The sequence below is a fragment of the Hippopotamus amphibius genome, chromosome 17, assembly GCF_030028045.1.
Source record: "Hippopotamus amphibius kiboko isolate mHipAmp2 chromosome 17, mHipAmp2.hap2, whole genome shotgun sequence".
Classification (NCBI taxonomy): Eukaryota; Metazoa; Chordata; class Mammalia; order Artiodactyla; family Hippopotamidae; genus Hippopotamus; species Hippopotamus amphibius.
The window spans coordinates 53,311,087-53,335,808 of record NC_080202.1 but is presented as its reverse complement, the minus strand read 5'-3'; the positions used below and the strand labels follow the sequence as shown (position 1 = coordinate 53,335,808).

The following is a 24,722-nucleotide window of genomic DNA, read 5'->3' as shown; positions in this document are numbered from 1 at the left end:
CAGAACTTCTCATCTTATAAAACTGAAACTGTGTCCCTGTTAAACAACAATTTTCTCTCCTACCCCGCACCAGCCCCTGGCACCCACCAATCTACTGTCTGTCTCTGTGAATCTGACTCCTCTAGGGACCTTACATGAGGGGAATCAGAATCAGAGTATTTGTACTTTTGTGAGGGGCTGATTTCACTGGGCATCATGTCCTCAGAGTTCATCCATGTTGCTGACTTCTTAATATATTATTGTTTATTTACTTGATTGAGTTCTTAGCATTTAAATTATTTTTGAAATCAGCATTTTGATCCCTTCTAACATAATTTTAATTAACTTGGTCTGTTTTTACCAATCTCACTGCTGCCCTTTTTTGTGCCCTTATATAGGGAACAGTTACTCCAGGTAATGGGAGAGAACAGACATTTGCTGAATGTGGATGAGTATCTGTTCCGAGCCTGGTTCAGTCTGCTCCCTCTGAGTCACTTGGTTCATTACATGGAAGACTTCACGGACTACCTGAGTCAGTCTCCCCCTCGTGTCCTGGACTGTCTTCTAGGGACTTGCTACCGGCTTGAAGGACTTCAGGAAATCTCCTGCAGAAATCTCGAGGTTTGCTGTCTGGAATCGGCTCTTGAGTCCTTGCTTAGCAAAAGCAGATCAAAAACTAATCAGTCAGAGCATGTGATTCTCCTTTTCTGAAAACTTGACAGAGTAAAGCATTTAGAAACAAGAGAACCGGGAGGGGTCAGTATTTCATAGGGTAAAGAGCTGATTTACTTGGGTTTATTCTGTGTCAGTAAATAGATTTCAATAAAAAAATAGCCTTTGGGTATGTGTGATTGTGTGAGGCAGGGTTAGAAGTTATCCTGAGTGCTGGTCCACTTCCTAATTACACTTTCCCATTTTTGGGGTGGAGAAAATGGTATAATTTTATTTTATTTTTTCAAAATATTCATTTCATTCATTCATTCATTTATGGCTACGTCACGTCTTATTTGCCAAACATGGGATCTTTTTTTGCTGCACTTGGGCTTCTCTCTGGTTGTGGCGAGTGGGCTCCAAAGCACATGGGCTCAGTAGTTGCAGCTCATGGGCTTAGTTGCCCTGCGGCATGTTGGATCTTAGTTGTACTACCAGGGATCGAACCTGCAACCCCTGCATTGGAAGGCGAATTCTTAACCCCTGGACCACCAAGGAAGTCCCCCAAACAGTATAATTTTAAATCCTGAATTTTATTTGTTAAAGGTATAAGATTAGTACTTGAGCCCCTTAAAACTTGTTTATAGAAAGAAATTAACTTTTTTTAGATTTGTTATTTATTTATTTATGTATTTATTTATGTATTTGTGTATTTAGCTGTGTGCGGTCTTCACTACTGCGCACGCGCTTTCTTCTAGTGGCGAGTGGGGGCTGCTCTTTGTTGTGGTGTGCAGGCTTATTGCAGTGGTTTCTCTTGTTGTGGAGCATGGGCTCTAGGCAGCATGGGCTCAGTAGTTGTGGTTCGTGGGCTCTAGAGCGTAGGCTCAGTGGTTGTGGTGCATGGGCTTAGTTGCTCTGCGGCATGTGGGATATTCCCAGACCAGGGATCGAACCTATGTCCCCTGCATTGGCAGGCGGATTCTTAACCACTGCGCCACCAGGGAAGTCCCAGAAAATAATTGATTATCCTGCCTTATTTATGTTGGATTTTTTTGGTTCTGTTTTAACAAAGATGGTGGCATCATGATTAAATCTTCCGTTTTTTTCTTTTCTTCCCCACCCTAGAGTATTGAGAGTACTTTAAAAATGCTGTTGCACCTTCTGGATATTTATCAGGAAATGTAAGTAGAAAAGTAAAATGTAGTCTGTCTCTTGCACACGGTTATCCCCTACTGATTGGCTGTATCCCATATTTGTTATCATTAATGGAAGGTCATAAATTAATATATATCCCACTTCTTTTTTCAAGGTATTAATGTAATCATCCTACTTTTTTAAAAAGGGAAAAGTGTAGAAATCAGCTGCTAAGATTTTGGTTTACTTCCATCTGGTCTTTTTTCCTGTGCATTTTTGTCATTTATTTTTAAGTGATCACCATCATATTACATACTCATGCTTGCATCCTGCATCTCATCATCATTTAGCCTTCAGATTTTTTTTGGATGTCAGGGAAGTTGAAAATAAAAATCAAAGGTAGCTTTCCATAATTATCTGAAATCATTTGCTCCTGCAAATTTGTGTGACCTCTGACACCCTGAAGGCACAGTGTACAGAGTGCAGAACAATAGAAATGTACATGTAGGAGAGAAGGTACTTTTTGAGATTCTCGGAACACTGCCAGGATCGCCTCACCTGAATTCTTAGCGTGTTCAGGACGGAGGTGGGGGTGTCAGATCTTCGTTAACATCAAGTACCTGGGACTTCAGGAACCCCACCTAATTCTGTGTATTACAGAATCGCCCCAGTAATTCCTTTCTCATGCCGCCTTCTACACCCCACTCTGATCAATGCCCTAACTCTCAGCTCTGGTCACAGGTCAGCCAATAAGCAAGTCCACACAGAGCTGGAAGAGATTTCATGCACAGGATATCACAGGATATACTAACATTTCTTTCTCCCTCTCTGTATCTTTCTGATTTTTTAAAAAATTTATATGGTATTTGAATCTTTGGTAATATGCATCCCTAAGCTTTTTTTCAAACAGAGGAATACACCTGGAAATAGTTTAACTTGCTTTTGTTAAAATAGTTCAGACCATGGAGGCAAACCAAAAGGACTTTGTTTCCTTTTTATCTTAGTCACAAGTTCAAGATAGATAGAGATGTTCTTGATGTTAACCTATATGGGATCAAGTACATGCTTCCCTTGTAGGTGTTTTAAAGGGAAGGAACTCATCATGGATAATGGGTACTGTTTTCTCATTCCTCCTAAATTCCTTTATCGATTTCTCTTAACTCTTTGTGGGGTAGGATTCTTGAGGAGCCCTTGATACAGTCCTACTTGACTGTGTGCCTGAAACTTCACGAAACTACGTGCAGAATAACAAAAGACCACACGTTTTATGAGATGCCTGCCTTATCTGCTGAGATTGTTTGCAGAATTATTATACTTAAACCTCTAGTGGTAAGTGGAACATGTACACATAATGTCATACCAAGGAGAGCTATGGAACCTGAAGCATCCTGAATTCAAAAAGGAGATAGGCTAATTCTAGGGTTGCTGGAACGACATAGAGCGGCTCCTTCCATCATCAGATATTTGTCAGTACCTACTTGATGCCAGGTTTTGATCTGTGCATCGAGGCTATTTTGGTGAATCAGAGACTGCATGCTTGCCCTCCAGGGTTTACATTGGAGGGAAGGAGGGAGGAAGGAGGCAGTTCAGGAGTTCAAGTGTAGAGTATCAGCTGTGACTGGGTTAATTCAAGAGCCCTGCAAGTGGCCGGGACTTCAGGCAAGGACCTTCCCACCCGAATGCATGTTTATGCCTAGTCTTTCCCACCTGAACTTTTTTCCTATTCACTGAAACTCAAATACAATAGCAAGGTCCACACACCTAAGTGCACACCTCAGAGCCTTTCCACACAGGCACCACCTCCCACATCAAGCTGTAAGAACATCCCAGAGCTCTGTCTCCCCTCCCTCCACACCTCCCAGAGGTAACCACTCTCCTGATTTCTGCCACCACAGGTTAGTTTTGCCAGTATTTGAACTCTTTCCTTTTTGTGTCTGGCTTTCTTCACTCGACGTGACATCTCTGAGGTCCATCTGTGTATGTGTCCCCAGCTCATTTTTTTCCATTGTTGTGTGGTCTTCACCTGCTTGAGTTTGAGCTTTCACATGAAGGTGATAGATGAGTTCACATCTAGACTGACTGTTTATTTGCTAACCATTTGATAAGTCAGAACTGTCGTTAGTGATATAAAATAAGTATATGTTTTAACTTGTTCCTTTTAATTTTTCTTCTTTAAAATACCAAAGATACATTTAAAAATAAATATTATTGGTAAGATGATTGCTTTCTCCTGAAGTGGGTACTATTTAAACCATCATAGGCAGGTGGCAATGTCTAGATAAACTGTGTTCAAGAAATTCAAAATTTGTCAGTTACTTAGGGTATATCTTCCTGCAGAAATAACTATCTTAAATGATCTCAGGTTAGTGTAGTCCACAGTCTGGTCCAATCTACCTGTGCCATAAAAACAGAAAGCTTTGCAAAACTGAAATTAAATAAAACCAAAGTATGTGAAGAATTTTTGAAAGCTTTTGGTTGTGTGCTGACATAAAGGGTTGATAGGATTGACAGGACATCAGATGGAGGAAAACAAGGAGCAAAGCTGAAGGTTCTAGAGTAGATTTTCAGGCTTGGGTTGTTCACTTACATCCCATCGTCTGTGCTGGGTGCAGGGGACACCCAGATGGAGAAGACAGGTTCCCGGCAGCAGGGGTGCATAGGTGGGGACCGTGCTGTGAGCATATAGTTGCAGCACAGTGGGTTAATGCTGAGCTGGAATGTTGATAAGGTCCCCTGGGAACAAAGGGCCTTTGGCAGGGTTGGCGTTCCCACAGGGCAAGAGAGCAGCCCATGCAGTGTCAAGGAGGAGAGGAACATGCCACTCTGGAGGGCCCGTGGGTAGCCGAGCGTGGCTGGAGATGGAGCTGAGGCCTAGGCAACGCCTGATTGCAGATGGCATGCATACCTTGCTAAAGCTTCTGGATTGTTCTAGAAGCTGCTGGACCATTCAGGGATGTTCAGTGTGGGCCAGCATGTCCCGTTTTCAGCCGAGAACTGTCTCCAGTCCTGTGTGCTGTGCTCCTGTCACACCTGTACCCCAGCCCACCCCTCCCATACTGCCCAGAACTCCCTGAATCTTTAAGGGCAGAACCCCCCCTCCCCCCAGGTGGGTACAGCACCCTTTATATGCCTTGAAAATAGCTTTTGCTTTCCCATCTTGGCACTTGCCCTGGTTACCGGTCACGCTGGTCTCCCACTCAGTGGTTAGCTCCTCGGGCAGCTACCTCACCCTTGGGCCAAGCACCTCTGGAGGGAGGGAGTGACACCAACAGATCCAGTTCTGGGGGTCTTGACACTTACACAATTTGTGGGGCCCAGCTGAAACAAAAGAAAATACACACCTACAGAACTGGGAGAGGCCTCTCTCTAAGTGGGGCTGACGGCTGGGCTGTATCTGCTTTGTGGTAAAGTGCTTCTGTTGAGAAAGGAAAGGAGGGAGTGAGGGCGGCATCCCCTGAGCTCTTGACCCTGGGAAAAAGGGGCTTTTCAGGGAGAGGAAGTGAAGAGAGAACCTCAAGGAAAGAGCACCAGTGGTGGGGATGTGGGTTTGCCTCCTGGCCTGCAGACCAAACATATCACTAAGGGGCCGGGTTTACACTAGCTTGGCGTCTCTGAGCTTCTGGAAGCTCTGAGCACCTGATGCATCCTTCTCACCCCATCCAGAGGCGGCTTGTCGGCTTTTCCTCCGCTTGGAGCCCAGGAGGTCTGCCCATGGGTGAGGCAGCGTCACCTCTATTATAGTTGCCTGGGGTCATTTGATGGGGCATCCATGCTGCTCCTTCTCCAACCTTGTCCCCGCAGTGCTTCCCACCCAGAGTGAACCTGAAACGCTCTGGAGAGATGAAAGTGTTGTGAATGTGCAGGCTCCGGCCAGGCCGACGAGTCTGAGCGTGCAGGTGGCAGCGGCTGCAGGTGCGGGAAGGGAGTAGCATCTGGATATCTTTTGGGTCCACAGCACCAGGACAACTGTATTCTCTGTCTCTGTCTTGCGGTGACAGGATTCAGCAGGAGGGCAGGGAAATGAAACTGGAAAGAAGAATTCAGTAAAAACAGTCTTCCAGGGGACTCTCACCACTACAAGATCTTGGCTTCGGAGAATTTTTCAAAAGGGCATGCTCCGGTTTTGGAGCGTCTTTTATTCACCAGTCACCTTCATGTACAGTAAAGAGATTGAGGTAAGCCCTGCTGAGTGCAGGGGACAGGGTGGGTTTCGTCTGCAGAATGGGCAGGTGCTCCCCTAACAGGACCCAAGGGCACAGCCACCCTGGCGGGTGGGTCATGGTCCCCACACCGATGGGGATGCTGTGGGACAGGAAGGATAGACGTTGGGATGTGCTGACTGGCGGGGCAGGGCATTTGGGTCTGATCCATTGCTGAGGTTATGAGTCAGGTTTATGATGTTGAAAGTGGAGAAATAAGATGAAAGCAAGAGCTACATGAAAGGGAAACTAAGCAGAGCAGCATCTGAATGTGAGGAAATTAGAAATCAGCCCCAAAAGGTTGGGAGGCAGAGATGGCTTCCAGAAACTGAGATGTGGACAGAATCTTGTGCCACAGAGGAGGAGGAGGGAGGGCCTCAAGACTGTTGGCTCCAGGACAAAGTTCTACAAAGTGACAAAGCAAACCAATCAAATGGCCGTCTGACCTCATCGAACCAGACTTCAGCAGGCTGTTGCCTTCCAGGGATGCTTTAATGGGGTTGTCATAATATCACATTGCTGAAACTGCATGAACAGAGACAAATGACTCTTACTACATCTCAGACTTATTACCTGTCTACACAGAGGGGAGAATATCATTAACACAAATACCCAGAGCCTGGAAGTCTGACCCCTCACCCTCACCAGGACAGAGTCTGAAGTCAAAACAAAGAAAACATACATAAATCTTGAACTTGATTTAGAGGCTTTGTTGTTGGCACTGGAATGGGTATAGCAAGTCTGCAGCTATGTTGTGTGTACTCTAAAGCTGAGCAGATGGACACAGGGTTGCTGCTGTTGAAAGCCCCAGTTCTTTCTCACTGGAGGAGGGATGTGTGGACCAGGGAAGAGAGGAGGAGGTCTGTGGTTTGGAAGGAGCTAGAGGTATAGCGTGAATTCATGATTTAAAAAGCAACAACAGTTCCTAGCTCTATCCACTGAAAGGGCCTAGAGATTGTGACACCCAGGTCCGCGAGCACCCCCTGACTCCTAGCCATGGCTTCTAAATGCCATTCCCCCTAAAAAGCAATACAGAACAAAACCAAGGGTTTCCCTGGTGGCACAGTGGTTAAGAATCTGCATGCCAACGCAGGGGACACAGGTTTGAGCCCTGGTTCGGGAAGATCCCACATGCCTTGGAGCAACTAAGCTTGTGTGCCACAACTACTGAGCCTGTACTATAGAGCCCACAAGCCACAACTACTGAGCCCTCGAGCCTAGAGCCCGTGCTCTGCAAGGGAGAGAAGCCACCACAAGAAGAAGCCCACACACTGCAATGAAGAGTAGCCCCCACTCTCTGCAGCTACAGAAAGCCCATGTGCAGCAATGAAGACCCAATGCAGCCAATAAAAAAATATAAAAAAACAATAAATAAAAACCCCCAAACAAACCAAAGAACCAAAACGTGTGCTTCTGGAAAGAACAGCAGGTTCTAGAGGTGGGGCTGAAGAAGTGCAGGGCCAGTCTGAAACACCTTGTATTGTCAGAAAGTAAAAGTGTTTAAAGTCGAGTGGTGACATGTTACAAGGAGACAGAACTAGATCCAAGGTGATATTCTAGGTGGTAAACAGCCTTTTACGGATGTTCTTGGGGAAAAGTGGTAAAATCCAAATAAAGCTGGTCATTTTCTTCATGGTAATCTATCAATGCTAATTTCTTAGCTTTGACAACTGTACTATGGCTATGTAAGGTGTTAGCACTCGGGGAAATTGGGATGAGAGTATCTGGAACTCTCCGTACTGTCTTTATAGTATTTCTGTACATCTAAAATTATTACATTAAAAAAAAAAGGGAACAGAAGCTAGCCTGCATGGGCTCCCACTAACCAAATCTGAGGCAATTTGAGTATTAAAATGAGTAATAACCAGAAGAGGATTATCATGTTGGAAATTATCTTATATTTTTTAATTAATTAATTATTTTGGGCTACATTGGGTTTTTGTTGCTGCATGCAGGCTTTCTGTAGTTGCAGCGAGTGGGGACTATTCTTTGTTGTGGTGTACAGGCTTCTCTTGTTGCAGAGCATAGGCTCTAGGCACACGGGCTTCAGTAGTTGTGGCACGAGGACTCAGCAGTTGTGGTGCACGGGCTTAGTTGCTCTTCGGCATGTGGCATCTTCCTGGGCCAGGGATTGAACCCGTGTCCCTTGTGTTGGCAGGCAGATTCTTAACCACTGCACCACCAGGGAAGTCCTAGAGATTATCATATTAAGTGAAGTAAATCAGACAGAGAAAGACAAATACCATGTGCTATCAATTATATGTGGAATTTAAAATACAACACAAACTTATTTAGTAGACAGAGACAGACTCACAGACGTAGAGAACAGACTTGTGATTACCAAAAGGGAAAGGGTGGGGGAGGGATAAATTAGGAGTTTGGGATTAAGAGATACAGACTACCATATAGAAAATAAACAACAAGGTCTTACTATAGAGCACAGGGAACTCTATTCAATATCCTGTAATAAACCATAATGGAAAAGAAAAAAACATTGTCAACATCATTAAGGAAAGGAAGAAAGAAAAGGCCAGAGAACTCTTCTAGAAAAGAGACATGATTACTAAATATAGTGTGTCTCTCAGTTGGATCCATGACCCCAACAGTCAGGACACCTGTGGACGATGGGAGAAATGTGGACAGGGACCCTTCCTAGAGAAAGGTGTCACACCCTCATGAACTGGCCTCAGAATGACACCTGTACTACCGTGTGTAGAAGAGCCGTGGCATTGGGGATGCCTGCCCCGGACTTAGGGGCCAAGGGGCATGACGTCTGCAACTTCCTTCCAATAGTTTAGCAGAGAAAATGCCTATTTCTAGAGAGACTAAGGGAGCACAAAAGAGAAAGAGATAAAGCAGCTGCTTTAAGTGTCCGGGAGTGTAGCTGAAGGTATATGGGTGTCCTTGTGCTGTTACTGCAACTTTACGTTAAGTTTGAAATTTTTTAAAGTAAAACAATGGAGGGAAATCCTTTCTGGATAATAACAAATTGCACGGCGGAGGGAACCGTAGTGGTGACCTGGCCCAGTCAGGACCCTTTGTTTTATAAGGTTAAGGGGGGTTGACACATCAGTGACACAGCAGACCATTGACAAAGATGGGTCAGAACCCAGGTGTCCTCGAAGCGCTGTACTCTTTGTATTACCATAATCATCTTCCTTTGTGAATTCCACTGTGGCATCTAGGTGTTTTAGTGGCTGTCCCTTACATGTGGGTTTTGCAGGTGTGGAGGCGACTGGTGGAAATAAACTTCCCCGTGGAGCATGGCTGGAAGGAATCCTTGCTGGAGGACATGGAAGGGAGGCTCAAACAGGTACTGAAAGTCAGTGGATGTTCTTTTTGGAAGTTGGTAAAACCAGACCATGAGAGGTAACCAGCACACGTGATGACTGCATTTGAATGGACAGGACATGGGGTTCACGTGACTCTGTGTTTCTGTTTCAGCCTTAATAGTTTGACTGCAGATGGTATTCCAGAGAAGAATAAGGCCACAGGGTCTGAGGGGAACCCTCAGCATGCGTGGGGTTGTAATAGGCACTAACCCTATATGCTGTAGCTCTAAGTGGCCTGTTGGTGACAAGAGCCTTATGAAACCTAGTGACAAGTGGGGAAAACACAGAAGTGCTCCCCATTTTTAATCAAGGCCTATGACCCTAGAAAATTCAGATTTTAAAAAACATGATATGAGGGTTTTATATGTAACTGTTAAATGGATCTTTTAAGGAAAAGAGAAGCAAGGAAGAAATCTTTTTTTTAAACCTGTTTTTGCAAGCTTCTGTGCCGGATGTTTTTTCTGCGAAGTGGGAATTTTAGCCTTCTTGCTCTTGTTTGAATTTTTGCCTTGTGGGTCTAATGGTTAGAGGCAAGGAGGACGTGCTTAGCATGGGATGGGAAGAAAGTCAAGGTAATGGGGAGCTGATACAATAGTAGGAAAGTGAAAATTATTAGGGTGTTTTCATTCCGTAGTGTCTGAGGGTGCAGTACCCCAAACCTCTCACACCTTCATCTTCCCGTCTTGCAGGAGAAGCCTTTCTCCCAGATCTCTGCCTTCTGCAGCACTAACTGGGATGCCGCAGGCGCAGAAGACAGTGTGTCAAAATGCTTTGAGACCTGTGCCATTGAAGCCGTGGGCTTGGTCTGCCAGGTGAACAACCTTTCCCACTCAGGAACCGCATTTGGGTTTGCACCTGACTTCTGACTTCAGCAGCCAAAGGCTATTATTAAGCACCGTTGATTCTGAGCCCCTGCTCCCACGCAAAGAATGCTCTCTGGGCTTCCCCCTCCCCAGCCTGAAATCCAGTACCCTCTACCCACTCCTTGAAATGCCACTCAGCTTCCTGCTACTGCATGGCATCATAGCGGCTCACATGTGACCTCCAGCAGTCTCGCAGGCTGCTCCTAAATGCCCCGTTATTATCATTGCCACCCCCCCAATCCTTTGTTTTATTGCTTGCTAATAGCACTTGCTTAGCATGCAATAAAAGATCCCAAAGGTTAGCAAAGCATTATGGAGGAAAAATGTATGACGGTGAAAAGATTTTATCTATTCACTTAGAGAATGAAAATGTATGTGTTGTTTGTAGGCAGCTTTGAAAGAACTACAGTTAGGAATACAAAGGATACCACTGTTAATGGTTTCCTTGTATTGTGTTTGATGTTTTTCATACTGTAAAAGTCCCAAGAAAAATGTAGAAACTGGCATTGAGGCAGAGGAAAGGGGGGTGACTTGTGGGTAGTGTATCTATCTGTGGCTACCTGTTTCCACATCCCCAATGTTCATCATTTAAGGAGACAGAGCACAGGAAAACAGAAATATCCTAAGAAAAATTAAGCATTTTATACTCTTTTGGTTTTTTTGAGGCTTTGTAAAACTAGTCATGGGAGATTTCTGAAATGCTGTTGGGTGGGTAATTTACTTCTGTTATTCAAAAACAAACCAACCAAAAAAGCCTTCTAAATATCCCTCTCTTTATTCACTTTCTTGTAGTCTCAGACCAGTATCCTTGAGAAAATCTCTTTTGATGACTTGAGGAAATGTGGCATCCTTGTGTCTGCTGTGATCACCAAGTCCTGGCCGAGAAGTGGGGGGGAATTTGTGGACGACTTGAGTGAGGTTTTGAATCACCTGCTCACATGGCCAGAAGTCAAGCATCTCCTCATGTTGTATGGTATGTTCACAGAGGGTGCTGGGAACAACTGCTTTGTCCAGTGGCACCTCCTGACCCAAGGGTGGGGCAGAGTATTTGACCTGTTAGTTCGAATGAGTTGAAGTTTGCCAAAGGAAGCAGCTTGGATGGTAGGACCCAGGAAAGCTCAGAGTATCTTGTATTGTAATTGAGAGCTAACACTGAAAGCCACCACTCATGGAATACCTGCTATATGCCCCCTACCATGCCGATGTCGTACACTTGAAATGGTCCTGAGGGTCCTCAGATGTAGAAATTGAGGTGGAGAATGTAATGGGACTTACCCAAGGTCTTGCCAATAATAAGTGTTAAGAACTGATATCAAAACCCAAGTGTGTCTGAATCTAAAGCCCTCTCCCTGTTATTCTGAGATCCATAGAAATGTCCAGTCCAAAACTGGCGACCTTAGCAAAAGCTAAGTACTGCCTGATTTTTCCGCCCCTACCCTCCATGACCCAAGCGCTTGTGACCAAAGAGAGGGAGATGTGTATTGCCCTAAAAAATGTTATATTCAGGTTAATGTGTGAGTCATTAGATTCAGATCTAGTGGAAAAAGCACTACAGTTAGATTATTTTGAGTCTCAGTTTCATCAAATTACTGGGACAACCTTAAAACAAACAGCTAAGTTTCTTTAATGCCAGGGCTGTTGTAGGGATAAAATAAGAAGATTAATGTGGAACTCCTATGTAGTGATTAAAAACTTGAAATAGTACCTTTCACTCACTTGAAAATATTACATTTGTGCCTTTTAAATTAGTAGACCTTATATTTTAGAGCAGTTTTAAGTTGATAGAAAAATTGAGCAGAAAGTACAGAGATTTCCCATATTTACCCCCTCCACACACACAATTTCCTCTGTTACTAATGTCTTGCTTCAGTGTGGTACGATTGTTAGAACTGATGAATCAATATTGATACATTATTAATAAACTAAAGACCAATGTTTACATTGGGTTTATTCTCTTACTTTCTGCAGGTTTTGACAAATGTTTAATGAGGTGGATCCATTATTACCACGTCATACTGAATAGTTTCACTGCCCTACAACTTCCTCGTGTTCCACCTGTTCATCCCTCCCCTCTCCCCTCTTCTCCAGTTGTGCCTTTTCCAGAAAGTGATATGGTTGGAATCACACATTCTGTAGCCTTTTCAGATTGGCTTCCTTAGCTTAGCAATGTGCATTGAAGGTTCCTTTTCATAGGTCATTTCTTTTTACCACTGAGCAATATTCCATTATGTGAATGGACCACAGTTTGTCCATTCACCTACTGAAGAACATCTTGGATATTTCCAAGATTTTGCAATTGTGAATAAAGCTGCTTTATTTGCTTTTAATGGCATGACTGTATGACCCTAATCTTACTGGGAGAGAACCCTTCTGGTGGTTCAACTAAGTATGTTAGAAAATTTTGCTCTCTAAATTGATCTTAAAATTCACATTCAAAATTTTGCAAGATAGCCAAGACGTGTGGAGTATAGTCATCACTATACTGTAGTCATCACTATACTATAGTTTCTTGTTTCCATGTGCTGTGAAGATGCCTCCTTACCACGTGGATAACCCTTGCTGGATGTCAGTGCATCCCTGGTGCAGTTTATTCTTCTCTAAGAGTTCTCTAGATGGGGGGATTTAAAAGGCGGTGCTGTCTAATTTAAGAAAGATATTCAGTATCCTGTGGTTCTCCTGGCTGACTTTGGTTATTTGAGGAATCGTCTTCATGAAGAAGGAAGTCCTTTGGGAGATGAATTTGGGTGAGGTGTAAACCTCCTGGGCAAAGCAGAATCGAGGGATGTGAGAAGCACATCTGGAAACATGGAATAACTCTGCTTGATTGTATGGAAGTTGGGGCAGAGCAATGAGGAAGTTACTGGGAATCCAATAACATGGGAAGGAAGTGGGGTGCCCACCATTTTAACTCTGTTCTTAACTTGGCCAGGAACCAATGAGAAAATATTAGAAAATATTACCGAGGAAGGCAAGAAGTTGATGGCCACTGCGGAATCTGTGTTCACAAAAGTTACTAAGGACCTCATCAGTGGAACAATTTTAGTTGGACAACTGGAGCTGATCATAAAACACAGCAATCAGTTCCTTAACATCTGCCAGTTACGTAAGTATCAAGTTGAGATGTGGACTTCAGGCTCCTGAGGATAAGAAGCGTCTGTGTTTGCCTGTGTGTCTTGTAGAGGGTGACCTTTGTTGTCTTTATGACAAGTGGCTCTTCTCGCCAGGCGATGCCAGGAAGTTGACAGGCTTCTGATCCTCAGGAAAATAATGGGAAAGCGATAAAATTCTGACCACATCAGAGCACTGGCTGTTTTTATTCCATACTGCTGACATGGGGACATCTTGAAGTGGCTGTGCACACAGCCCCCTGCGTCAGCCCTCCACGTACATAGCTCAGCACGAGGGGCGTATTCAAGTGGGTGGAAGAAACGGCTTGCCACAAAACGGATGTTTGTTTATTCTGTTGGGTTCCTTTACTCTTTTTTCAGGGAATGAAAGTCGTTCAGCCCAGGAGAAAAAACCCTTTGTGAAGGAAGTGCTGCATCTCAGAAAGAATGAACTATTCACTCTAAAGAATGAGAAAACACTTGTTGACTCTCTCCTGAAGTTGTATGGGAGGGTAAAAGACCTGATTAAAGGTGATATTCTTAAGTATTGAAATAAACAAAATTGAGGGGTCCCCAGGGGAGAAGGGTCAAAGGAGAAAATGATAGAAATGAATCACAGTAGCAGCCTTTTATATTGGAGGGGAGGCTTTTTTTAGTGTGTTAATTTTTTTTTTTTAATTCTTTTTTTTTTTTTTTGGCTACGTGGGTCTTTGTTGCTGCGTGTGGGCTTTCTATAGATGTGGTGAGTGGGGGCTACTTTTCATCGCGGTGCGCAGGCTTCTCATTGCAGTGGCTTCTTTTGTTGCGGAGCATGGACTCTAGGTACTTGGGCTTCGGTAGTTGTGGCACACGGGCTTAGTTGCTCTGTGGCATATGGGATCTTCCCAGACGAGGGATCAAACCCAAGTCCCCTGCATTGGCAGGCGGATTCTTAACCACTGCGCCACCCGGGAAGTGCCTAATGTGTTAATTTTTATCAAAGTAAAAATTTGTTGGTAATTACTGCCATATCTGTAAATAGCATGCTTAAATATCTCCCTGATTTTTCAGATTTAAGCATTATCCATTGTGGAAAATTAGGATTTAGATCTCCTTATTTTTCCAATTTCTGCCTTACACACAACCTTTCCAATCTCCCTTTCTTCCAGTTTTATCCTAATTTTAACTAGATCAGTCCTCAGGGTTTAAATAGTCACGACAGTGTAAATGCACTATTCACACCTGAGCTATGAAACAGACCATGATTCTCTTCCATTTCTTGTGCAAACTGTTTTTTCTAGATTTAAAATTCTTGTCCTATGCTTTGTTTTCAGTGTATTTACTTTTTAATTCAATCCCAGTCTCTTTACCAACTGTTTGAATTTCCTCACAAGGTGATCAGTTTGAATTTTCAGAAGGAATCTCCCCAAACTGGAGGGATACAGTCATAGGGGTGTCCTGCGTCTGTCCTCGGCTGGATCTGTGTCCTTCGTCCCATTGGTCGCTGCTCTCACTCCTGTGTTTTAGTAAAACACACCCTTTGGTCCCTCCTGAGGCGAGGAGGGGGGCGGGTTGGCCACAGGAGTCCCTGTCTGTCCGAAAATATCTGCCATGACATGAGATCCTGAGATCCGTTGTTTGGTGCAGATCTACAGACTGGAAACCGTTTCCTTCAGGATTTGGGATTTGTGGCTCCATTGTCTCTGCAGCGTCGCTGTTGAGAATCAAATGGGATTCTACTCCTCTGTGGATGACATAATTTCTCTCCCTGGAAGCTCTGGAGATCTTTTTGCCCCCTTATTCTGAAATTTCCTAGTGATGTGCCTTGGAATGGGTCTGTTTCCTATCTGTTGTACTGGGCATAATTAAGTGAGTCTTTCTAATCTAGAAATCCAAGTCGTTGAGTTCTGGGAAAACTTCTTGTTTTAGTTAGGTGATAACTTTTTATCTTGCTGGAATGCATAGTTGGATATTGGACTTCCTGGATTAGTCATCTAACTTCCATACATTTTCTCTCCTGTTTTCCATCTCTGTGTGTTTCGTTCTGCTTTCTGAGCAGTTTCCTTAATTTGACTTTCTAACCTTTCCAGTAAATTTTAAAATTTCTCTTCTTACATATTTAACTTACAAGAACTCTGTTTTTCCTCTGAGTGATCCTTTTTCTCTGCTCTCTTGTTCTTGTTCATGATTACAGTATCATATCTTTCTGAGATTGTTGATATTTTTGATTTAGTTTTTCTTGAATATTTTCCTATTTCCTCTGAATTGCTTTTATTTCTTGGTATGTTTTAATATCTATTTTTCATGTTAAAGACTTTCCCCATCTGTCTAGAAATTCTTTTTTATCTATTTATATTAAGAGAGGGGCCAAACACCCTAATGGAGGAGTCTAAGGGTGGGGTGGCTAGGCTTTGAAATAGCCTGTATCTTTAGCTCCTCTCTCTTGGGCCACTCAGATCGTCAGTTTCTTGCCTGGAAGGCACAAGCCCACCTGCCAGGTTTCTGGGAGTTGAGAGAGAAATGAGGCTGGAGGGTTCTCAGCATCCAATGTGCACATCTAGTCCTCTTGCCTTCCTTCTACTCCCGGTATCCTCCGTCCTCCTTTCTTGCTTCTCAAATTTAATGGTACATTCCGTCTGTTAGCTTTTTGACAAAGGGTATGCATCTGGAGATGCCTTTAGTCTGCCATGTACCTGAGACCCCCAATCCAGAGGACCCTCCGTGTTATCCTCCTTGGAATATAAACCACCCATTGCTTGCCAGGGCTGGGGAGGTGCCATCAACCTCCTGTGTGGAATGAGTGGGGATAAAAATTAGCCTATTTGTTGACTTCTTAAGCAGAATTACAGCCCAGTCCTCCTTATTTTATCACCAATTCCCAAATTCCAACTACCTGTGCAGTCAGTGTCTGTGAATTCAGGGAATTATGTAATGAATCCTGTAACACCTGGCAGACTCTCAGGTTTCCCACTACAGGCTAGGACCCCTCGTTCTGAGGCTTAAGACGTCATTTACCCCCAGCACATCTGCTTTTCAAGTTCCAAAACTTTGTTGCTGTGATCTCCTTTTCTATCCTTCCAGCCCTATTGCTTTATGGCTTTTGAAAAACAATCTCTGTTCTTTCACTGTAGCAGGATTTGGGGTGGGAGTGAAAACATGTGCAGATTTCAAACTGTCATCTTCTCCCAGAAGTTGCAAAGCTTGCTTTGTCATGAAAATTGATAAGCAAGGTGAGAGTGGAGACTTAGGGATTCTTGTTGAGAGCAAATGCCAGCAAGTGTGTTCACTTGCATTTCCTTAAGAGTAGAGAGGGGAGTAAAAACTAGGAAAGTAAAAAATAATATCATGACTAGAAGTTTGACTTCTGCCCTTCTCTTATGGTTTCAAAAGTGGATTTTGAAGAGATTGCTGTAAGACATGTGGAAGACCTCAGTGGGAAAAGATTAAACGAAGTTGTGAGGGTGAGCTTCTCAGACACCTCCATCAGCTCGAGGAGGACAATACATTACAACCTGAGCCCTGAAGTGCACGAAATGGCCAAACATGCAGACTTGTTAAAGGACAGCCACATCTTCCAGATCTTCTGGGCAGAAGCCGCACAGGAGCTGAGTGAGCCAGAGAAGGAGATGAAAAGGAAAATATTTCAGGCTGAAGAGATGTATCAATATTTATATTGTCCTTGTTTCAAAAGGTTTAAGAAACTGTATCAGGATCTGAAGTCAGGGGAGGTCACCTTTGGGGAAATTGATGACATCTTTAAAGACTTTGTGAATAAATACAGCGACCTAACTAAAGACCTCCAGACCATGGGTGCTCTGTACCCCAGTGACCAAAAGGATTGGATTGAGGAGCGAGTCCAGCAGATTGAGGAATACCATTACCTGCATCAGGCTGTTGACTCAGCTGAGGTCATCTTGAAGGTCAAAGAGAATTTGGGCCTGACTGGTGACTTCAGTGTTCTCCATATCTTACTAAGCTTTGTAAGTTATTTACTGGGGACTCCTGGGGGGTGGGAGTGGCAGGGATCCTGGCTCTCTGGCTTTTAAAAACTGGACAAGATGATTTTGCAGCTTCCTTCAGTGTTATTTGTATTTTATTTGATGCCTAAATATGCCTAGGGCTTCATTTTTACCTTTGTTTACCAATAGTGTGACTGTTTTGGCTAGTGAGGGTTTCCTTGGATCCACAGGAGGATCAGGATTTAGGAAAAGGCAGTGATTCTCTTCTAGTCATCAGATATTTGTAAAGAGTCATCTGAGCTCTTTTGGTTCCAAAAGTAAGAAAGCCGTTTGTGTTGTCGGCTCGCTGCATCTAGTGCTTAGCTAGGAGCAGCACGTGGTAAGTTATATGTTACAGTCAAGAAGTGAGTCTTTTGCTTTCTGATTCGTTAGGCGGGCATTTGTAAGGTCTATGGTGACCTACAGTATTGTATAGACAGGCATAATGATGACTAAAATTCAGCACAAAATTTGGAATTAGGCGCATGTAAGCTTGAAGCCCAGCAGCATGCTTTTGAGTAGCTCACTGTCCTGGTCCTTTGTTTCTTTACCTTAGAAAATAGGGAAAAGTTACAGGACGCACCTGGCAGGGTTTCTTGTGTAGGTTTGCTTAGCAGAATGCCAGGTGCAGAGGAGTTGTAGTTGCTATGGATCGAGGGGGACTAGCAAGGGCGGCCATGGTGTCCAATCTGGGATAAGAGCTTCATGCACCTGTCCATCCAGGAAGTTTGGTGGGACGGTCAACATTGTTGTTTTTGGGGGTCCAGGAGCCAGTTCCAGTCCACATACTGCCTTGTCTTGCAGACTGTCTTTGACAGCTTTCTTTGATGTGTTTCTTAGACTGTCTTGGACAACTTTCGCCATGAAAAACTGGATCGGATCAACCAGCAGCTTATCTGTGCCAAAAAGCTGTTGCAGGACGTCAGTGAGACGCGGCGTCAGTGTCTGAAGGAGCTGTCCCTGAGGAAGGAGTTCATCAGCTGGGTCCGGGAGGCTCTCGGAGGTACAGTCCATTACTGCAGAGGCTGGAAGTCTGGAGCGTATTTCGATGGTTCACAGGGTGGTCTTCCTAAACTATGGGCAGCCCCTCCCCTTGATCATGTTCTAAGTAAAGGACCATGAGAGCCATCTACATTTTTTTAATTTAAACATTTTTAAATTGAAATATATTTGCCATGAAGCATTGCATAAACTTAGGGTATATGGCACTTTGATTTGATACGTTTATATCTTGTAATATGATTGCCATCGTAACAGTTATTAGCCCCATGATCACGTCCTATAATTCTCCTTTCATTTTAGTGATTGGAATAGTTAAGATCTAATCTCTCAGCCAGTTTTCGTCCATATTCTTTGATAAATGTGCAGGATGTGCCTCGTTGATGGTAGGTAGCATTTATATCAGGACAGTATCACTCATTTTCTGTTGTAAAAACTATTTCCTTGGCTACTTTTTTTCCTCTCACTCTGAATGCTTGCTGAGAACAGCAGGGGATCATTTTCTTAAAAATTGTATCCCTTTAGCTTTTCCTCTGGTTGATTTTTTACTAGAAGCCAAGGCGAGCTTGTCTTGGCTTAATCACATCTACTTGTCGTTTGTACAAGGGCTCAGCAGCCTTTTTAGCTCTGTGGCTTGGGTGACTTTGGCAGAATTAATTTATGTAGGGGAGAAGAAGCCAGGGAAGAGGGAAGGTGGACAGCCCTGCTGTGCAGGGACAGGGGAGGGGCCGCCTGCTCATCTCATCCCAGACTCACTGCTTAGCTGTGGGCTCCTTGGGCCACCATGGTGCACAGATTTCGATCAGTAAGCAGCCATTTTTTACAGATAACTGTCAACATGTTATTTACCAGCTATGCATATTTCTTTCATAATGAAATGGCAATATTGTGTGGATTACATGAAGTAAAACGCACAAAAGCCCCATGCAATGCCCAGACATTGATGCTGTTCAGTAAGGTCAGGTATTGGTCAGCAGTATCAACAGAAATGGCAAAAGAGAAAGTGCCCCAGGTTCTTCTTGAAAGCAAAAAGTGGATAAAACCCTAAAAATCCACTGAGTGCCCATTTATAGCTTCAGTAAGGACCATTGTCCCAGATTTGAGGCTCATGTCATCACGGGGTAGCCCTGCACTCACCTGCCTCTCCTGCCCCAGGCATCACTGAGCTGAAGGTGTTTGTGGACCTGGCCTCCATCTCCGCGGGGGAGAATGACATCGACGTGGACCGGGTGGCTTGCTTCCACGATGCTGTGCAGGGCTACTCGCCGCTGCTCTATGAGCTGGACACAAGTGCGGGCTTTGCTGAGTTCATGCAACACCTAAAAGAGCTGTGGAAGGCTCTGGATAATGACCACAACCTGCCCAAAAAACTGGTGAGTCTCATTTCTGGCTCCAAACTAGATTAAGTTTAATAAAGCATCGCTTAGAAGCACTAGGGGCACAACTGCAAACTGTTGCATTCTCACATGGCAGGTTTTTAATGTGGTCACTTAAAAGGATGTTTAAAAACAGTTTCTCTTCCTATATGGAAATGCTTTCTCTGTCTTATGTTAGAAAATTGAATACAAAACTGCATGTAAATTAGAGTGATTTCTACTATGCAAAATATATGGAAAGAAAAGACTGAAAGGAAATATGCTAAAATGTTACTAGTGGTTTTCTCTGAATGGTGGTAATTTTTACTTAATTCTCTATACTTTTTGGTATACAATTGGTACAGATTCATTTTTAATCAGAAAACATAAACATTTCAGAGTAGGTAAACCATCTGCACCAGGGCCCAAGCGGCCCCATAGTATTGGGTTGGCCAAAAAGTTCATCTTACGGAAAAACCCAAACTTTTTGGCCAACCCAATATATAGCTTGTGTAACAGGATGGCTGGAGCCCCACAAGCGGTGGGGGAGGGAAAGAGGAATGGGAGGAGCAGCAGAGCTCCCAGCCTTGTTATAGCCAGCATTATCCCCAGCTGGGGGTCTGGCAGAATGCTGCCTTCTCACAGAGAGCTGGGTTCATGCCTGTCCCTCCGCATCCACGTATGCAGGGCACCAGGTAGGAACGGGGGGAACAGCCCATTGCAGCACCACCTCATGACAGGTGACCCAAGAGGGAGAGCCAAAGCCTGTGGCAGTGGTTGGCAGCAGATGAGGGAGGCCTCCCCTGTGGGTGATGGCACTCTGAGCCAGAGAAGGCGAGGGGGAGTTTGCCCCTGGAAGGCCGAGGTGGAGGGAGAGGCAGGAAGATTACTTGTGAGCTGCGGTCCATCTTTGCTCCTTCTGTCCCAACAGTGTGACTCTGCCCGGAACCTGGAGTGGCTGAAGACAGTGAAGGAGAGTCACGGGTCTGTGGAGCTCTCATCCCTGTCCCTAGCGACAGCAATCAACAGCAGAGGCATCTATGTGATCAAGGCTCCCACGGATGGCCAGAAGGTGAGCCCCACATGCCAGGAACAGCTGCAGGTGGCTCTTACAGGCTGCTGTCATCATGGTGTAGGGGTTACTGCCTCCCCAAAATGACCTCTGACTGTGCACTGTTCCACAGATTTCCCCAGACACGGTTCTACATTTAACCCTTCCTGAGGGCCAAGGAGGCCACGAGGCGGTGCGAGACTACTCTTTAGAAGAGCTGAAGGAGCTTTTGAACAAATTGATGCTGATGTCTGGCAAGAAAGATCACAGCAATGTTGAAGTCGTTGAGGTATTTTCCGAGGTGAGGATTTGTATCTGTGTTGGAGCAGGTGTCCTAATCCCATCTGTTTGGGCTGAGGACTGTCACCGCTGAGGTACCTGGGAAAGTCAGAAGAGTTTGAATTTGTATTTAATTCATAGGAATCACTCTGCTCTTTTTTTTTTTTTTTTTTAATTTATTTATTTTATTGGCTGTGTTGGGTCTTTTTTGCAGTGTGCGGGTTTTATTTTAGTGGTGGTGAGCGGGGGGCTGCTCTTCGTTGTGGTGCGAGGGCTCCTCATTGCTGTGGCTTCTCTTGTTGCGGCGCATGGGCTCTAGGTGCGGGGCATGGGCTCTAGGCTTCAATAGTTGTGGCACATGGGCTTAGTTGCTCCGCGGCATGTGGGATCTTCCTGGAGCAGGGCTCGAACCCGTGTCCCCTGCATTGGCAGGCGGATTCCTAACCACTGCGCCACCAGGGAAGCCCGACTCTGCTCTTAAACCCATGGAGAGTGGAGCCAGTGGGTCTGCCGAATGCATATATTCCAAATTCATGACCCAAAGAGATGTTGATTTACTCTGTAAACCAGCAAGCATCCCAAATACTTAGAGATGTAGATTGACATTCTTCATCAAAATCCAAAGTAACCATAATGGTAAAGGCATGTCGGTTTATTTAACAGCCTCTCATTTTGATTATGAGTTTTTTCTTTAAAGTTGATTTGTACTTATAAACGATATCTTTTATCTTTGCAATGTATTGTTTCCTAAAGAAGGGACTGTGGAAATGAGGGAGGAAGGCCTTCTGTAATCATTCTCGTGCTCGAGATCACACAGTGAACCACGGAGAAATGTGAACCCCAGCCCTTCACATTATAAATCTCTTTGTGTTATTCTAGACTGATGTGCCCTCTCTCTTAGGTCAACTCTGTGATGTCTGCCTCCTGTTTCCATTTGCAACAGGTGTTTTGCAACGTGCAGAGGCTTGTCCAGTCCTTTATAAACCTTTACTCTGCTGGAAACACGTTGTTCCGGGCCTGGACGGCTGAGGTGTACTGCACCCCCCGGGAGGATGCCTCCATCCGGATGGACTTCTCTCTGGGGCTGTTGAGCCAGCTCGTGGAGGGGGGGCCAGTCGCTGAGCTGCTCGAGACCCTCTGCCGGGAGATGGAGGACTTCCTGGACCAGTGGGAGAGATTCGTGGCAGAGAAGCGAGCTGAGCACTTTTACCTCAACTACTACACTGCAGAGCAGCTGGTTTACCTGGGCTCGGAGCTCAGGAAGCAGATGCCCAGCACTGCTGCCCTCACCATGCTCTCCTTCATCAAAGGCAACTGCACCCCAAGGGATGTCTTGGAGGCCTTCAGGGGGCCCAGTGGCAGGGCCACCACATACCAGCAGAGTACAGTGGTTGAAGAATTGCCACTGTTGCTTTTCTCTGAGTCCAGACTGGTGGACAAGCTGAGGGTCATCATGAAACAGTCGATGACATGCATGGGTGCCTTCCTGCCTCACTGCCTGGACCTGGAGGCCCTCGGCCGCTGTCTGGCTCGCCTGGCAAGCATGGCTGGGCCCCCTGTGCAGCGGGAGCTCCCCAGAGGCCTGCAGAACGGTCAGCCCAACCTCATCGTCTGTGGCCACTCCGAGGTGCTGCCAGCCGCCCTGGCCATCTACATGCAGACCCCGAACCAGCCCCTGCCCACCTACGACGAGGTGCTGCTCTGCACCCCAGAAACCACGTTCGAGGAGGTGGCACTGCTCCTGCGTCGCTGTCTGACCCCGGGCTCCCGGGGGCTCGGGGTCTACAGCCTGCTATACGCGGACCAGCTGAGCTACGAGGTGGCCTGCCGGGCGGAGGCGCTCTTCCGGAGCCTGTGCATGCAGCGCCACCAGGAGCACTACCGCCTCGTGATGGTCTGTGACTGCGAGCGGGAGCACTGCTGCCTCCCCTCGGCCTTCAGCCAGCACAAGGTCCTCGTCACCCCCCAGGCGCCCCTCAAGGACATCCAGGCCTACCTGGCTCGCCACTTCCGCGTCCCGGAGCGGACCCCGTCAGCCGCTGCCGTGTTCCGGGACCGCATGTGTGTCGGGATCGTGGCCTCGGAGAGAGCGGGTGTCGGTAATGATGGCTGCTGGGTCCCCAAGGCCCAGGGACCACCCGATGGCTCTTCCCTGTCTGAGGGTGGGGGGGTGGGGGCTGGAGATCAGACGAGCCCTTCTGCAGGTGGGGAAACTGAGTCTCCAGAAGACTGACTCACCTGAAGTTGTAAATCGGGACCCATATTGGAACAGGAAACCCTTTCTCACCTGGTTTCCAGTTTGGCTGAGCCATCTTTCTCCTTTAAACGAGCCTCTCTGCAGTTTCCTCTTTTTTTTTTTTTTTTTTTTTAAGTCTTTTGGCCACTTTGGGGTTGATGTGGGTCCCGAGCAGGATGAGGTATAATTACTCTGTCTTGAGAAGAAACAGATGCCTCTGCCTCCGTCACCATCATGATTTCCGTTCTGTTGACTTTATCCCTTTAACGGTACTACCTTCTGTCTGATGAAACTTGCTCCGCTCCCCCAGGAAGCGAGCTCTGCTGTTTCTGTGCTTATGCTTAGACGTCCATCCTTAGTCCAGGAAAGCAGCAAGGATGGTGGGCGGGTAACACTAAGGAAGTTTTAGGGTTCAAGAGTGTATTCTTTAACCCGATGTTAGGTTGCATCAGTTTTGAATTTTGTACAAACCGCAGGAATTTGTAGTAACTCTTTCTGAACATTCTCACTCTTGATCCACAGCCCTGGCACCTAATTTTTATATGTTCACATCACAGGAAGGTCTCTGTTTGTGAAGAGGTTGCATGGCCAACTGAAAATGAAGTTTAATGGAGAAAAAGTGCCTCTAAAAATTATTCGATTGATCAACCCTCAGGTGGATGAGAATGAAGTCCTGGGCTCCCTTCTGCCTTTCCTAAGTGCCCAGAGGAGACCCATGATATTCCATTTTGACGTGACCTCTTCAGTAAGTGACCTCAGGTTCTAGCTGAGTGGCCACGCAGAGAAAGACACAGCTCCCACATCCTGCCCTGCCCCTTCACCAGTATAAAGACTTTCTTCTTTCTGTGTGTATTGATACTCAGTATCATCATATCAAAGAGCAGAATAAGAGGGTCCTTAGGGTTGGGAGGACTGGTGTCTTTTGTGTAAGTATTTACAGACCTATGTGATTCTGTCTTTAGGTGCGGACTGGAATTTGGGTGTTTCTTTTCAAACTCCTCATTCTCCAGTACTTAATGGACGTAAATGGGAAGATTTGGCTTCGGAACCCATGCCACTTATATATCGTTGAAATCCTGGAAGGGAATTCAGCACTGCCACGGAGGCCTTCGAAGCTGGTGTGTATCAGGGCACTTTCATGTTACTGTGGGGACGGGGGCTTTGATACATTTTTGTGATTCCCCACTTTTGCCTTAACAAAGGAGCTGAGTGCAGTGTTAGTAAACAGAAATCTTTAAACTTATTTTTAAATAATGCCTTGAATAAAAAGATTCTTTTATTAATTAGCAGTATCTTAGATTTGTTTTGTTCTCATCGGGATGGATGCTGTGTGTCTGGGTTAAATGCCAGTAGTGCTCGTAATGCAGAAAACTCATTTGCTAGGAGGAGCACCATCTTCCTTAATGGCAGCTAACGGGGGAAGGAGACTTTCATCATATCAATTTCTTAACAAAAGGAAGTTTTATGCGGGTGCGTGCGCACACACACGTATGTACTTGATGGAAAGAGACTGGGTATAAAAGGGCTTTGTGATTGACAGTGCAGCTCACACGAAGCCTG

General features: G+C 45.2%; 1 protein-coding gene across 3 annotated transcripts in view; it reads left to right on the top strand.

Moving 5' to 3' along the window:
• RNF213 (ring finger protein 213) overlaps window positions 1–24,722 on the top strand; it is a 110,906-nt gene that overhangs the window by 38,264 nt on the left and 47,920 nt on the right. For all 3 annotated transcript variants that reach the window (XM_057715054.1, XM_057715055.1, XM_057715056.1), the window contains exons 14-30: window positions 378–600; window positions 1,756–1,811; window positions 2,940–3,093; window positions 5,763–5,939; window positions 9,187–9,276; window positions 9,985–10,107; window positions 10,951–11,131; window positions 13,088–13,261; window positions 13,647–13,796; window positions 16,635–17,224; window positions 18,083–18,245; window positions 19,397–19,614; window positions 20,528–20,668; window positions 20,781–20,948; window positions 21,870–23,025; window positions 23,720–23,907; window positions 24,125–24,280. In XM_057715054.1, coding sequence (XP_057571037.1) covers window positions 378–600; window positions 1,756–1,811; window positions 2,940–3,093; window positions 5,763–5,939; window positions 9,187–9,276; window positions 9,985–10,107; window positions 10,951–11,131; window positions 13,088–13,261; window positions 13,647–13,796; window positions 16,635–17,224; window positions 18,083–18,245; window positions 19,397–19,614; window positions 20,528–20,668; window positions 20,781–20,948; window positions 21,870–23,025; window positions 23,720–23,907; window positions 24,125–24,280 — 4,108 coding nt within the window. The remainder of the gene's footprint in view (window positions 1–377; window positions 601–1,755; window positions 1,812–2,939; window positions 3,094–5,762; window positions 5,940–9,186; window positions 9,277–9,984; window positions 10,108–10,950; window positions 11,132–13,087; window positions 13,262–13,646; window positions 13,797–16,634; window positions 17,225–18,082; window positions 18,246–19,396; window positions 19,615–20,527; window positions 20,669–20,780; window positions 20,949–21,869; window positions 23,026–23,719; window positions 23,908–24,124; window positions 24,281–24,722) is intronic.